The following is a 14,356-nucleotide window of genomic DNA, read 5'->3' as shown; positions in this document are numbered from 1 at the left end:
TATTCAGTCTGTTCTCAGAGCCCAGCTATTAGGGGAATAGGTAGGGGCCAGCCAGGCCCTGCCCTCCCCCAGTGCTTATTTCTATTAGCTGGGCAAGAACTATAGTTTGTCCCTTCAGATGGCAAGCCATGCCCAGATATATTGGAGAAATTATTTTGGCCACTCCACGTAGTTAAAAGGATATTTATTTAATGGCGAAACTCACAAATTAAGTAAGGGGTAGGTCGCAGGGTCTGGGGAAGGTGTAATGCGGTCCAACGGTGTTCTCCGGAGCTCTACACAGTCAATCTGCACTGGTCAGCGTCCCGGCACGAGAGAGCGCCCAGAGCGAGCGCTGGCCCATCCAGCTCTCCGGTCCCCAGGCGCCTCCCCTCGCCCCGCCTCGTAGGCGTGACAGTTGCCAGAGTCTCAATGGGGGTTGGAACTTCCAGAACCAAGTTGGAATGGCTACCCACTACACAGATATAACCCTGTGCCCCCATAATAAGACTTTATGGTCCTTTTCAGGTATGATGGTGATTGTGGGTTCTCTGAGGCTGGTACCACTGCCCATCATGGGGCAACCTGGGCATGTCTCCAGCTGCCACTGAACTGCCTGTCTGTCCTTAGGGAGACTCTTGTCTGTTTTGTGCTCAGCAAGGATTTTGCTCTCTACTGCCTGCCAGTTGCCTCTAGGCACAAAGACCTGTGGCCTGGACCTGTGACAGCTCTGCTGGGCCACCCAACACCTTCTCCGAAGCTGCTTCTCAGCTTCTACACTTCCTAAGGTGGTTCCCAAGTCCTAATTGGTTGAGCTGTCTGCCAGTCAGGCACTGCCCGGCTGTTGTTTCCGGATAGGAATCGAATGCCTTCAAAGTGGCTCTACCCTCGCCTGTCAGCTATTGGAGACCTTGGCCATGGTCCTTCACCTCTTTGGGTCTCAGTTTATTTTCAGGGAGCTGAAGGACTTAGGCCAATGTGTGGTAGGATCTGATGAGTAACCAAGAGGCCAGCCCAAGTGTCAAAGGCCTGGGATACTAGGGGAATACCAGCCTGGGGTGTGGTCCAGTGTGTCCAAGGCTGAGGCTTCCTCCTGGCCTCCCAAAACCAGAGCTCCTTTGAGCAACAGCTCTCGGTCCTCACCACCTGTCACCATCTGGGTGATCATTTATCTCCGGTAGGGTAGCAGTCAGACCTGAACCAGCTCTGAAGCAGAGGCAGAGCCAGACTCTGTCATTGAAACAGGCCCAGCAAATATGCCCCAGGTGGTGGGTGGTGGCTGCAGGTGCCTGAAGGCAGAGGCCATCTCGCCTGGGTTTATTAGGAAGGGTTGAATGTTTGGCAAGGGAGGAGGCTGTCAGTGCCCCACGGCTTCTGCATGGAGCTCAAAACTACCGGTGGTTTTGTCCCAGCTCCGCCTGGGCCCTGTAGGTCTTACTATGATGGTGTGGTTCAGTGAGGGGCTAAGAGGGCGGTTCTCAGGCAGGTGTGGTCAGTGGCAATGGCCTGCCTGCCCTGTCTGCCCACAGGTTCCAGTCTTTGCTTGAAGGCTGTTACAGATAAACTGTGGCTTTTGTTGTTGTTCTGTAGTGTTTTTGTTTTTGTTTTGGTTGTTTTGTGGAAGAATGTAGTCCTGGCTAGCTTGGCTAGCTATATAGACTCACACCTTCAATTCCCAGAGGTAGGAAGCAGGTGGATCACTGTGAGTGCAAGAACTAATGTTTTAGTGGGCTTCTCTCAGAGGGAGCACTTTAGAGTGGGAGGACCTCAACTTTTGCACCCAGTACTTGGCATTGATTGGGCCAGTCAGAACCTGCCTGACCCAGGTCCCCCAGGGCTTGTTGGGAGGATTATGGGGATGGGAAGTGAGGGTGATTGTCCATAGCAGGTGCTATTTACTGAGGCCACTCCTTGTCCTTTAGCAGGACCCATTGTTTAGATATCACTCCTACTCCCTGGAAGCCTGTTCTGCAGACCCCAGCTACCTACAGAGTGTGGGAGCCAAACAGAACAGAAGACACTCCAGACTCTGAAATCTCACTGCGGCCTGCCTCAGGGGTCCCTGCCTCAGGGGTCCCTGCCTCAGGGGTCCCTGCCTCAGGGGTCCCTGCCTCAGGGGTCCCTGCCTCAGGGGTCCCTGCTGGAGGGCCGCAACCCCTTCCGTAAGCAGACAAATGGGCACCAGCTCCTGATACTCAGCTTCCTGGACAATTAGATTAAATTTTTCCCGTGGAGGGAGGAATGTCTCTGGCCTGCCTGGGCCCAGCTGTTCTGAGGAATGTTCTGGAAAGGAAACATAGACAGGCCCGAGCAAAGCAGTCACCTGAGAGGTGAGAACAGCCCCTCGTTCCGGGACATAGCTTTCCTCTTGGACTGTTTATCCTGGAGTTTATGGTAGTCTGTGGGGGTTCCAGGCTGTGCTGGGAGGCCCGGGGGAGGAGAAATTATCTGGCCCTGTGGTGTCCAGGCAGACCTTCCCCGGGCCAGGCCGGGGCTGTGGCATCTCCATCTCCAGCTCTCTGATGCAGGCAACCTTTGTTTTCCCTCTTGGGGAAACTGTGTGGGAGCTACTGAGACCGGAAGTGCCTCCAAATAGAAGCTCCCTGCTGCCCTGCAGGTCTGGCACCTAGGCCTGACATCTTAGTAGACTGGAACGGCCTTTTCCTCTCATCTCCCCATGCAGTCCTTGAGTCCCTGTGAGCATTAATTCCCACTACTTGCATACCACCCGGGATAGGGAGATCACCACCCTTGGGCAGTCTTTCCTTTCCCCGGATGGAGTTGCTTCAAGCAGTTTCTAAGGCCACCCTTTCAGAGGGGCATCTAAACCTTCCCTTAACAGAGCTGTCACAGGCTGAAGGGGTCCTCATGGGAGGCCGCACGCCTCTCCCTTAGCCCAGCCCCATCTCCAGTCTCTGGAAGTACAGGGCGTTCAGAAAGGAGTGGGGACCTGGGTGTGGATGTGTAGATTCAGAGGAGGCTGGTATGAACAACCTCTGCTCCCTTCTGCCCTGGGTTCCCCTCCCCAGGACTGCAGGACCAGTCAGGTCTGTGCTGCCCCATACCCTAGCCTGGCCCTACCCATGCAGCTGTTCCATCCCAGCTGTCCACGCCCAGCTGCTTGTCCATGGCTCCCAGCATCCCAAAGGACCTACCTGGCCTTGGGGAAGAGAGGGAGGCCAACTTCCTGCCTCTCCTGAATCCTCTAGTTCCCAGGGAGTTGGGGGGTTTACTGTGGAGAGGCATGGTGCCTCATGCTGGCTTCTGTCACTTCAGAAGTGCAGCTTGAGTTATTCAGGGTGGCCGTCATGAATGCTAGGAAACAACCTGAGCATCCCAGGGTAGATTACCGACCATGTTCTCCATGGACTAGGGGTTTCAATACAGCAGCATGGGAATTTTTGAATGATTTTCCTGGGGCCTGGCCTGTAACCAACCCCCCCCCCCACCAGATTCTGAAAATGCTACCTACATGTGAATTTTCAGAAAGAATGTATAATCCCCAAATATGAATAAATACTGATCAATAGTAGATTCCTATGAGACATGTAAGATTGTGTGTTTTTGTGTTTTGGGCAAATGTTGTTTTGCAGAGATTATGCAAAACCCTCTCCCTGGCACACACACACACACACACACAGTTTTGCTACAAAGCACACACAAGAAGTAGCTGTTTGAGATGGTGTTAGTTGCTGTGGGGCTGTGAGAGGAAGAGTCTGTGACCGACTTTTGTGTTTCTCTGCGTTTGTTGGATATTTTGTGACATATATTTATTCCCTTTGTTGAGAAGCCAAGACCCTTTCAACTTCCAGCCTCAGCATCCGGGAAGCTAGCCCTAGGTCTCATTCTGGTCTGTCAGCCACTTGCTAATTTCTTGGCCTTGTAACTTCTGCTAGTGTCTCCCCAGGTGAGTCCTAGAGCCTGGTGTTTGGAGGGGAAGCCCTCTCTGTCCTGTGTAGTAACATCTCTCTGGACCAGAGACTCACACTTTTTAGCTGTGTGACTTTGGGCTGGGCATCCAACCTCTCTGAACCTCAGCATCATGTAAAGCAGGCACAGTGCTAGCTGCTCCTTTGTGAGTGGGCTGAGATGACTGGGTCTGGGGATGATGGTGCTGGTCCTCTGCCCTGCTGTGCCCTCCACCGGTCTCTAGTCTGCCTCCATCACCTGCTCCCCTTTCCTCTCTCTCCAGGGAGCTCCAGAAGCTGCAGGATGGGGGCGGCCTGCGTCAAAGTCACCAAGTACTTCCTCTTTCTCTTCAACTTGCTGTTCTTTGTAAGTATGTGACTCCCAGGCTATCCAGCCCTCTCAAGCCCCTGACTCTGGCCAGGTATTGGGTGGGATGTGGCTTGTGGGTCCCAGGACACTGTCCCTGAGAGAACTGGTGATGGTGAAATGGAGTGACCCTGCCTGGCTGAGGGTGGACACATCCTCTCCCTCTAAGCAGAGTGGCAGAAGAAAACCCCCCAGTGTCTCTGGCTGGTTGCCCTCCTTGCCCGACCCCTCGCCGGATGCCCGTTACAGCTCCAGTTGAGCAGGCTCCCAACACCCCATCTTGAACTCCCAGAGGCCACGGGGGACCTCCTTCCCCCACCCCACCCCCATAGACCCACCACATCCCCCACCACAGGCCCGCTCAGATGTGAGTTCCGTAGCACATCTGGAGCTGGTTTTTCCTGGGGCCCTGGGCTTCCCCTCTGGCCTGGAACCCACAGTCCAGCCTTGGTGTTGCCAGACCCATGATGTGCACATGTGTGCGTGAGTGGATGCACATGGGTGTGTGCTTGTGTGTGTGTGTGTGTGTGTGTGTGTGTGTGTGTGTTGTGTGTGATGGGGGTGTGAGCAGCCTGAAGGGGCTTCCACGGCCCCAGAGTGCTGTTTTCTCGTATGTTTACTGAATTGTAGACATATATATAGAGTTTGACAGCGGTTTTTATTTATTTTTTTTTGAGGTTCATTCCTGTTTGTTGGTTTTTCTGAAGTATAAATGAGTTACTTATAGGGGGAAATTTCATGTTATAAGTGCAAAGATTATGGAAACTTTGGAATATTCACCAAGAACCATTCTAAATTCCCCTTCAAAACTTTATCCCAGTACATGGAACTTACAGGAATGTCCCTGGTACACATTCATACATGCATGCACACACAGGTGGGCTGTACTGGCATGTTCCACTGTAGGTTCCAATAGGCCAACTGGTCCCTCCCTCTAGGCCTCAGGCCTTGCAATGAGGACATTGTCTTAGATCCCACCTGTGCTGGGCACACAGAGCATGAGTGCTGCCCTCCCCAGCCTGGCAGGTGGATCCCTCCCAGCTGGCTCCTAGGGAACAAGCGCACAGGCAGACAGAGCAGTTGGTCTGTCACCACCTGGGCCAAGGCCCAGGTGAGAGGGACAACAGGGTATGGCCAGGATGGTCCTGCTCTGTCTCAGGCCTTGGAAACTAGAAAAAGGCATCAGGGTTCATGCTTGGTGAGGTTTTCAGTATGTGGGATAAAGGGCATAGGTATTTTTTCTCTTTTCTGCCTTCTATACAGTTTGGGAGAGACAGTGAAAAAGGTCCATGAGCTCGTAGGAAATGAGAGAAGGCTGGATGGCTTGGCCTGGGTCTCTCCTCTGTTGTTTCTCTAGGCTGACTCATGAACCAGCGGCCGACTTGGCAGGTGTTAGCGGCCTGTACATCGGCCTAGGTGCTCATCTCACCAGGCAGGAGAGGGAGGCAGAGAGAGCGTTTATGCATTCCTTCTCACCACTGCTCTAGCACAGGGCCACAGATGCTGAGTTTGTGACTTCCGCCCATGACAGTTCAAGAACATCTCCAAAATGCTGTCTCCTTACCGAGCACGTGCAGCCCACTGCTGCTCACTGTTCCCTAGACATTGTAATATGGCCACTGTGAGCATAACATTTCCCAGGAGTGTCAAGTATCACAGGCCATCTAGAGGTGATCTAGAGTATAGGGCTGAGGCTGGGCTTGCTGCTTGGTTGGCAGAGGGCTAGGTACTAACCATAAAGGACTAACCATAAAGGAAAGGGAAGGTCAGCCAGCTGTGGTCACATGTGGCTGAGGAGAGAGGGTCCCTTACTGAGTCAAAAGCTTAGTTTCTGCTGTGCTGCTTTGCTAGCATGATCTGCCTATCACTGCTCCCCATACAGGGGCTACAGCATGCATTCATACCACTCATAGCATGCATAGATTTTTATGTGGGTGTTGGGGATTTGAACTCAGGTCCTCACAGGGCAAGTTCACCTACCCACTGAACCATCTTCCCAACCCCTCATGAGTTTTTTCTAGTAAGAGAATAAAGAAAGTAATAAACTAAAGCACATTAAAAAAAGAATCTGAGGATTTTTATTTATCTTATTGAATGATACAAAGACGAGCTCTGACTTGATGTATATTCATATAGAGGTTTTCTAGAATATTCACAACTAGATCTAGATGAGCAGCACCTAGATAGTGGTCACTATGTGGAGCATACTATATTAGCATGGGGTACTAGTTTGCTTTATGATAAACACTGTGACCAAAGGCAGTGTAGGAGGGGAAAAGGTTATTTTATCCTACACTTCTAGGTCACAGTCCATCATTGAGGGAATTCGGGGCACAAACTCAAGGCAAGAACCTGAAACAGAAACCACAGAGAAATGCTGCTTGCTGGCTCATTCACAGGATCATGCTCAGCTAGCTTTCTTATACACTGCCTGGGGAATGGTGCTGCCCACCATGGGCAGAACTCTCCTACATCAATTAATGACCAAGCCCCACATATGTGCTTACAGGCCAGTTTGATCTAGGCAATTCCTCCAGCGGAGCTTTCCTTTCAGGTGACTCTAGGCTCTGTCAAGTTGACAGTACTGACTAGGACAGATGTCCAGACTTCATTCAAATGCATTTCTTCCTTTACACTTGGAAACATCTTTAAGTTGTTTGAGGTAGACTCACAGGAAGGCCATGGTGACGAGGTTGGCCCACCTCTCATCCAGTCAGGTTGGGCATTCAGGGCTTCTGTACATAAAACTTTGAGGGTGCAGCCTGGGGAGCCAGGCAGGGCCAGCTGACATGAAGTGAGCTCAGAGAACTTTTCAAATACATTGGTGGAAACATCTGGTAGGTAGGTTACAGCAAATCATAGGAGGAGGATCTCTGTTGTAGGCTTCTGATGTTATCTGATGACACTCTTAGTGTTTGGATTGGTGGAAGTTAGTGTTTATAATGTTCCAAAGAGATTTCCCTAAAAGTCATAAGGATGGTAGATCATACACAAGGTGTGCGGCAAATGGCTATTTAGAAGACTAAAGACAACAGAGTAATGTACTCTCAACCTGTAACATTCCAACTCTCCACAACCACAGTTCTCATCCCTTAATTAAATTTGAGGCACTTGAACTTGGTGTGCCTTTTTTTTTTTTTTCTGGAAACTTCAGTATATGGGAAGAAGGGTACCAGTGGGATCAGTGTGTGTGTGTGTGTGTGTGTGTGTGTGTGTGTGTGTGTGTGTGTGTATGAATGACAGAGAGCATACCCTGGCCTTTCTCAGGATGGAGGTAACACCTATGCATCCTCCTACCCTTCCCTCCCTGTTTGGGCCTCAGGGGCAGCTTTCTGACCTACCTGTTCTGGACTTCCACTGACTGCCTCTCTGCTTGCAGATCCTGGGTGCCGTGATCCTGGGCTTTGGAGTGTGGATCCTCGCAGACAAGAACAGCTTCATTTCTGTCCTGCGTAAGACACCCCCTGCCCACAGACAGCCTGCCCTTGAGGGGAGGGACATATGTGTGCAGCTGCCCTCAGGGACGTGGCCAGCTCCTGTTGCTGACGGCTGCACAGGGGCCCTTGCCAGGGTCCAGGACAAATTCCTGCTCACAGACAAAGCCACCATTGTCTGCAGATCCCTGGGTGACTGGGCTGGGGGTGGAGGAACTCATTCTCTTCACCCTCAGAAAAGCCTCTCACATCCTTTGTCCCTGTGTTTGACTGCACAGCGAAATGTAGGCTGCAGTCGCGTCCCACTTCAGAGGGCCGTAGGAAAGAGCCAGGAATGGCAGACAGTCAGGTGCATACAGGGTCCTAGTCCCAATAGCCCTGTTCTGCTCCCACCAGAGGAGTGAAGGAACAGAGCCATTAAGACACCGACTGAAGTTCATACAACTCCTGATGGTGATTTGCAAGACCCAACCCCACGAGCTCTGGTCCTGAATGCAGCCCAGGATGGGGTGAGCCTCCATGCAAGGCTCCTTCTGTTCTTCAGAGGTAGAGGTGATCAGCATGGGTTGGCCGAGGACACAGTGACTGACCTCCTGCCTCCTCCCTCATGACTGGCTGTGTTGGCCCGTCCCAGTTCTGGGTGGGGAAGGGTGGAGCCTGCCAGGAGCACTCTGTGCCAGCCATTTCCCAGTGAGTGGCAGGCCTTGGCCCTCTTCACTTTCAGCAGCTGTCCCAAGCAGCTGGATTGGACTCTGGCCAGTCTGACAGCTGTTTGACCTAAATGAGACAGAACCTGGCTGGGACATGGAGAGCAGGGTCTACACCTGTCGCCTAGGTTCCCAGGGCCGGGCCTTGCCCCAGGAGGTAGAGAGCAGGGATGGCCCTGCTGTGAGCTCTCAGTGTCTGGGTTAGGGTTGGGCGGGGTTTCTGTGCCCACCCCCATACTCCAATGCCCACCCACAGGGAGAAGCTCTCCTTAGACCTGGTCTGGCTTGATGGCTCCATCCCACACCCAGCAGGCACCTGTGCCAGGGTACAAAGGCTGCGGGCCACCTCTTTCCGGCTTGCATTCTGCCCCGTGTGATCAAGCCTTAAAGGCTCTGACTGTCCACAGCTCTGTAAATTCCAGGCCCAGGTCGCACCCGCCACACACCCACCTACTACTGTTCTGTGTTTACAACAGCCTCTAGGGGTTCCAAGGCAGCCAGGGCCCAGAAACACTGATCTGTGAGGCTGGGGCAGGCGGATTGCTGTGATATCTAGGCCAGCGTGGGCTATAGGGTGAAACTTACTTCAAAAAACACAAAACAAAAACAAAGTCAAAATACAGAGAAAAGAAACGCTGATCTAGGAGCCCAGGCACTTGGGGAAACTGAGGCTGGTAGAGGCCCTACTTACAAGGGAGTGTCAAAATGGGACCTAGGGCTCCTGATTTGCTGTATGACATAGCTGGCCCTTACCTAGACACCCCCTTGCCGTAAATCCCTGGAACTGGGCTCCACTCTCCTCCATCGTCCCCTTTTACAGAGGAAGAAAATCCTAAGCACAAGGAGGAGGGGTAACCCGCCTGAGGGCACACGGATAGGCGGTAAGGGAGTGGGGATGGCCACCGTGCCCTGGCCCTTGCACCATGTGACTGCCCTGACCCTCAAGGTGGGCTCTTCTGAAGAGAAAGCAGGCAGGCATGGTTAAGAGGGAACCCTGGATGCAGGGCAGAGTGGGGGGCAGGGAGAGGATGTCAGTCATCACAGATCTGCTGTGTGGTCCTCGGCAGGTGACTTTACCTCTCTGCATTACTTCACCTACAGAGCAGCAATGATAGCAGTGTGCCCCGTGAGACTGTGAGACCTTCGAGTCTCATTTCTGTAGTGGGGCGTGGGGACCGCACCGCTGCAGTCTCCGTCCGCACTTGGGAGTTAGAGGCAGGAGCAACAGAAGCTCAAGACTGTCCTCGGCTCAGAGGAAGTTTGAGGCCAGCCTGAGCTACGTGAGACCCTGTCTCCAACAAGCACAGCAGAAAGGATCTCTCATTTCTATGCGAAGGCTTTAGGAGCGCTTGGAGTGGTTGTGTAATACGGTTTAATCCTTATGACCCTGAGGCACAGCACAAAGTCTCATTTTCCAGAGGAACAAGGAGGAAGTGGTTTGCCGCCGGCTGTGGCATGCTGGCAGACTGGTCACCTGAATGGGTGCTGCCCAGTCCCTTCCGTTTGTATGGCCTGCTCTCTCCCGCCCTGGTCCCCTGCTGGCTGAGGCAGACACACTTTCCCGCTTTACACAGGGCAGGGGCCACCCTAGGATAGACACTTGTCAGTTGCCAACTCAGGCTGCTCGGATTAAGGTAGACAGAGACTGAGTGGGGACAGCAGGTCTTGGTGTCTCACAGAGCCAGCTCCCTGTACCGGAGCTTGCCTCAGCCTCAGGGAAGCTCCTAGGGAGACCTGGGTGTGAATTCTACCTCCCCAGACAGTGCTGGCTTATGCCAAGGTCTTTAGTCCAGGGGCCTTGCTCAGGGCTGCATGAGCTGGTGCATGACACCCTTCTTGTCCCAGCCAGCCCGTCCTCTGGAGCCCAGACCCATCTCTGTGACCCCAGAAAGTGAGGCCGGTGTGAGGAGCTTAACTCCAGGAGTTCCCACTCACCCCAGGGGACTTTCCCAAGCTTCTTGGAGATTCTGAGTGGAGCTGCAAAGAGGCTTCCCCAGGACCGTAGCAGCAAGGCGGGCAGGCCTGGGTCTTCCTGGGTTCTGGAATATTACCTAAGGTCATAGGGCCTTCTGCTACCCATGCCCCAGCTGCGTCTGTTTCCAGGGACGTTGCCCACTCCATCCCACCCTGCAGCCAGCACCTTTGTGATCAAGCAATGAGAATGACCAAGTAGGTCTATGTCACCCCTGAAGGAGGGTCTGAGTTGGCCCCGCCTGAGCCTCACCCCTAGAGGGCCACATGAAGGATTCCTTCCCTCCAGCAGAGTTTGACCCCAAGGCCCTGTATGAATCTGAGTCTCAGGTTCCTCTAGCCAGGCATGGTGGCATGCCAGCGCTCGGAGGCAGAAGGATCAGGAGTTTAAGCCTAGGCTGTAGCAAGACCTTGCTCAAATAGAAAACAAAACCAACAAAAAGAATTCCCCTGTTGTGCTAGGCATGGTGGCACCCCTTTAATCCCAGCAGAGGCAGGCTGATCTCTGTGAGTGGAGGCCAGCCTGGTCTACAAGTGAGTTCCAGGACAGCCAGGGCTACACAGAGAGATTCTATCTCAAAACAAACACAGAAAGAGTCCCTTGTTGCTTCTACCCTCCATCCTCTGACCGCAGGCCCCACCTTCCCTTGTGAGGTCTGCCCAGCTCCCCAGTGCCATTCCCTGGTGGGTCCCCATTTTCCCCATAGGCACAGCCTTCCCAGACATGCCCAACTCCCCTCCCTCCCTCACCCCTGAGTCTCCTTTGACTTCTGCTCCCTACAAAGCATGTCAGACTGCTGCCCCAGTTAACATCTTCCCACCCTCCAGCCTCTCCCTGCACCATGGTCTCGGCCAGCATGGGCATCTGCAGGTCTTCAGGGCCCTCAACAGAATCTCTGTGCTGTCTGCTTCCTGACCACATGCTCCTCCAAATGCCAGGCCTGCCATGCGGGGCCTCCCAGGAAATACAACCCCCGGCCGCACCCTCCTGCTTTCAGAGTCTCTGGGTTCAGGGAAAATCAGGTGTGAGGTGTAGAGAACAATGAGGAAGAAAAATAACCCTAGGCTGGATGAAAGCGGAGTGCAGCTGTACCCAGGACCAGGAGAGGGTAGAAACGTGGCTGCCCCCACCCCAGTTCCTGAGAGTCAGGCAGTAGTCCTGGACTCAGGCTGCCTTTGCCCTGCGGCTCACGGCTCACTGGGTGGATGCCTTTCTCTTTCAGAAACCTCGTCCAGCTCACTGCAGGTTGGAGCCTATGTCTTCATCGGCGTGGGCGCCATCACCATGCTCATGGGGCTCCTGGGCTGTATTGGTGCTGTCAATGAGGTCCGCTGCCTGCTGGGGCTGGTGAGTCGAGGCCCTGGGGCCCAGATCTCCCGGTGGGGAGTTCTTCCTGGGAAGAGGACAGACGTCCCTGGGCCATAGCTAACTCGGTACCTCTTTGTCCGCAGTACTTTGTCTTCCTTCTGCTGATCCTCATTGCGCAGGTGACCGTAGGGGTCCTCTTCTACTTCAATGCTGGCAAGGTGAGCGCTCTTCTTTCGCACTTCCAGGGGGTGAGGTCCCGTGAGGCAGGTACCTTGGGTATGGGGCAGACAGGAAGCCACTCAGTTGCCACAGGCAGCCCAGGAGGTCATAGACAGCTCCCCCACACAAGGACACTACCCCCTCTAGGTGACCAAGGCTGTGAGAGTGGCCAAGCAGAACTATCTCCTCGACTGGGCACCTGCTGTGTGTACTGGCACCATCTAGAAGCTTCCATGTTGACAGACAGAGAAACAAATGCTTTTTATTGAGGTAGGGTCTCACTGTTAGGCCAGGCTGGCCCAGAACTCAGAGATCCATCTGCCTCTGCCTCCTGAATGCTGATATTAAATGTGGGTACCACCATGTCTGGAGAAGTGGATGCTGAGGGAAAACACTGATCATAGTCACCCGGACCCCAGCGTCCCTGTTGCTGGGTCCACACAGGCCACAGATGAAGCTCAGTGGTGACCTTGTTAGACCTGTGCTGTCACTAGTCACCAGCCAGGCCATGTGAGGGGCGGGGTCATACCCGGGCCTCCATCCTGCCAGGGGAGAAGTGAGGCAGGCACAGGCTCTCTGACTCCCTTCAGAGGCCCCACTGGGGCCCAGCTGAGCCCTGGGGCCTCCCTCTCTTCCTGCTGTGCAGTCTGGGGCAAGGGTTTCTTGCGCGGTCATAGGTCCCTCTTGGGAACTGAGAACATTGGTTCAACATTCAGTTTTGCAGAACGGAGAAGGAGCCTGGTGCTGTGCTCTACACACACAGTTTGTCGCTTGCTCATTTCTTAAAACCGTGCAGACCAGAGAGGGGAGGAATCTCATTTTCAGACGTGGGAGCTGAAGCATAGAGAAGTTAAGCAACTTATCCATGTTCACACAGCTAGTGAGCAGCAGAGGCAGGATGGGAATTCATGCCTTCTGGTTTCATTGGTCATGCTGATAAAATATTCACCACAGTGGTTCCTTACCTCAGACTGCTTTGGTTTATAATTCACCCCCAGCCTGTTCCCAAGTAAGCTGGGCATAGAGCTCCCAGAGTGGGCAAAGGGCTCCCAGCGTGGGCACAGGGCTCCCAGAGTGGGCATAGGGTTCCCAGTGTGGGCACAGGGCTCCCAGAGTGGGCATAGGGTTCCCAGTGTGGGCACAGGGCTCCCAGAGTGAGCACAGGGCTCCCAGAGTGGGCACAGGGTTCCCAGAGTGGGCACAGGGTTCCCAGAGTGGGCACAGGGTTCCAGAGTAGGTATAGGGTTCCCAGAGTGGGCACAGGGTTCCAGAGTGGGCATAGGGTTCCAGCATGGGCACAGGGTTCCCAGAGTGGCATAGGTTCCAGCGTGGCACAGGGTTCCCAGAGTGGGCATAGGGTTCCCAGCGTGGGCATAGGGCTCTCAGAGTGGGCATAGGGTTCCCAGAGTGGGCATAGGGTTCCCAGAGTGGGCACAGGGTTCCCAGAGTGGGCATAGGGTTCCCAGCGTGGGCACAGGGTTCCCAGAGTGGGCATAGGGTTCCAGCATGGGCACAGGGCTCCCAGCGTGGGCACAGGGTTCCCAGCATGGGCACAGGGCAGCTGCAGTCACAATGAGAGAGAAGGGAGATGTGCCGAGAAGCAGAGCTGCATTGCTGACCCTGGACTGCTGAGGACTGACCTGAGCCCTGAGCCTCCAGGGGGCCAAGGCAAAAGAGGAAATGGTGGAGTTCTAGATGAAAAGAGGCTCACTTGGATGTCAGGCAGGAAGCCGTGGTTAGGGGAGGGAAACTCCTTACCCAGCAGGGTGTAGGGTCAGGTTCTCATTTGTCCCTTGTGTGGCTTTTCTGGGACCCAATCAGGGTGCCTTGCAATGCAGTTAGGTAGGAAGCTGGTGCCCTCTGCAGGGGGTCGGAGCCACCCCCACCCTCCCCCCACTGGAGCCACCATCTCATGGTGATGACAGCAGCACCCTCTGGGCGGCCATCAACCCCATGTCAGGGGCCAAGCATGAACATAACCTGTTTTAAATTTACAAACCTTTCCCATCCAAGAAACAGAGGCCAGGTGCCTTTGGCCACAGTCACACACTCAGAAGCCTCAGAGTGACCTCCCCAGGCTCCTTCTGCCTGCCCAGCCCCGTCTGTGGTGGGAGCCCAGGAACCCGCCTCCGGCTGCCTCCAGTCCTGGATCAGGGCTGGCTGAGGAGTCAGGCCTTGGCTCTTTCCAGTGCTGTGTGCCCCACAGCCCTTCCTCTGCCACCTGGCCACCTCAGGTTCCACACCTCACTCCTTCCTCCATAGGACGGGGATCCCCTGGGCTGGAGAGGCTCTGGCCCTGCACCCCTGAGTTGGAAGGAGCATAATTTCCCACTCTAGGCACATTGTAAACCACAGCAGGAGACTAAACATCCCGTGGTGACGTTTATTCCTGCTGACAGGCACAGCTGGAGAGGTGGGGCAGGGTTTCTCAGGGCAGAGGAAGAGGCCTTCTAGAAGAGGGG

General features: G+C 54.2%; 1 protein-coding gene across 2 annotated transcripts in view; it reads left to right on the top strand.

The window, feature by feature from the left end:
• The window catches only part of Cd82 (CD82 molecule), a 45,609-nt gene that overhangs the window by 23,543 nt on the left and 7,710 nt on the right, over positions 1-14,356 (top strand). For both annotated transcript variants that reach the window (XM_037205031.1, XM_028878995.2), the window contains 4 exons: positions 4,172-4,254; positions 7,634-7,706; positions 11,590-11,714; positions 11,819-11,893. In XM_037205031.1, the coding sequence (XP_037060926.1) occupies positions 4,192-4,254; positions 7,634-7,706; positions 11,590-11,714; positions 11,819-11,893 (336 nt within the window). In that variant the 5' untranslated portion in view covers positions 4,172-4,191. The remainder of the gene's footprint in view (positions 1-4,171; positions 4,255-7,633; positions 7,707-11,589; positions 11,715-11,818; positions 11,894-14,356) is intronic.

This window comes from Peromyscus leucopus, chromosome 4 (genome assembly GCF_004664715.2).
Source record: "Peromyscus leucopus breed LL Stock chromosome 4, UCI_PerLeu_2.1, whole genome shotgun sequence".
NCBI classification, from domain to species: Eukaryota; Metazoa; Chordata; class Mammalia; order Rodentia; family Cricetidae; genus Peromyscus; species Peromyscus leucopus.
The sequence above is the reverse complement of the archived record's forward strand: the minus strand, read 5'-3'. Positions and strand labels throughout refer to the sequence as shown.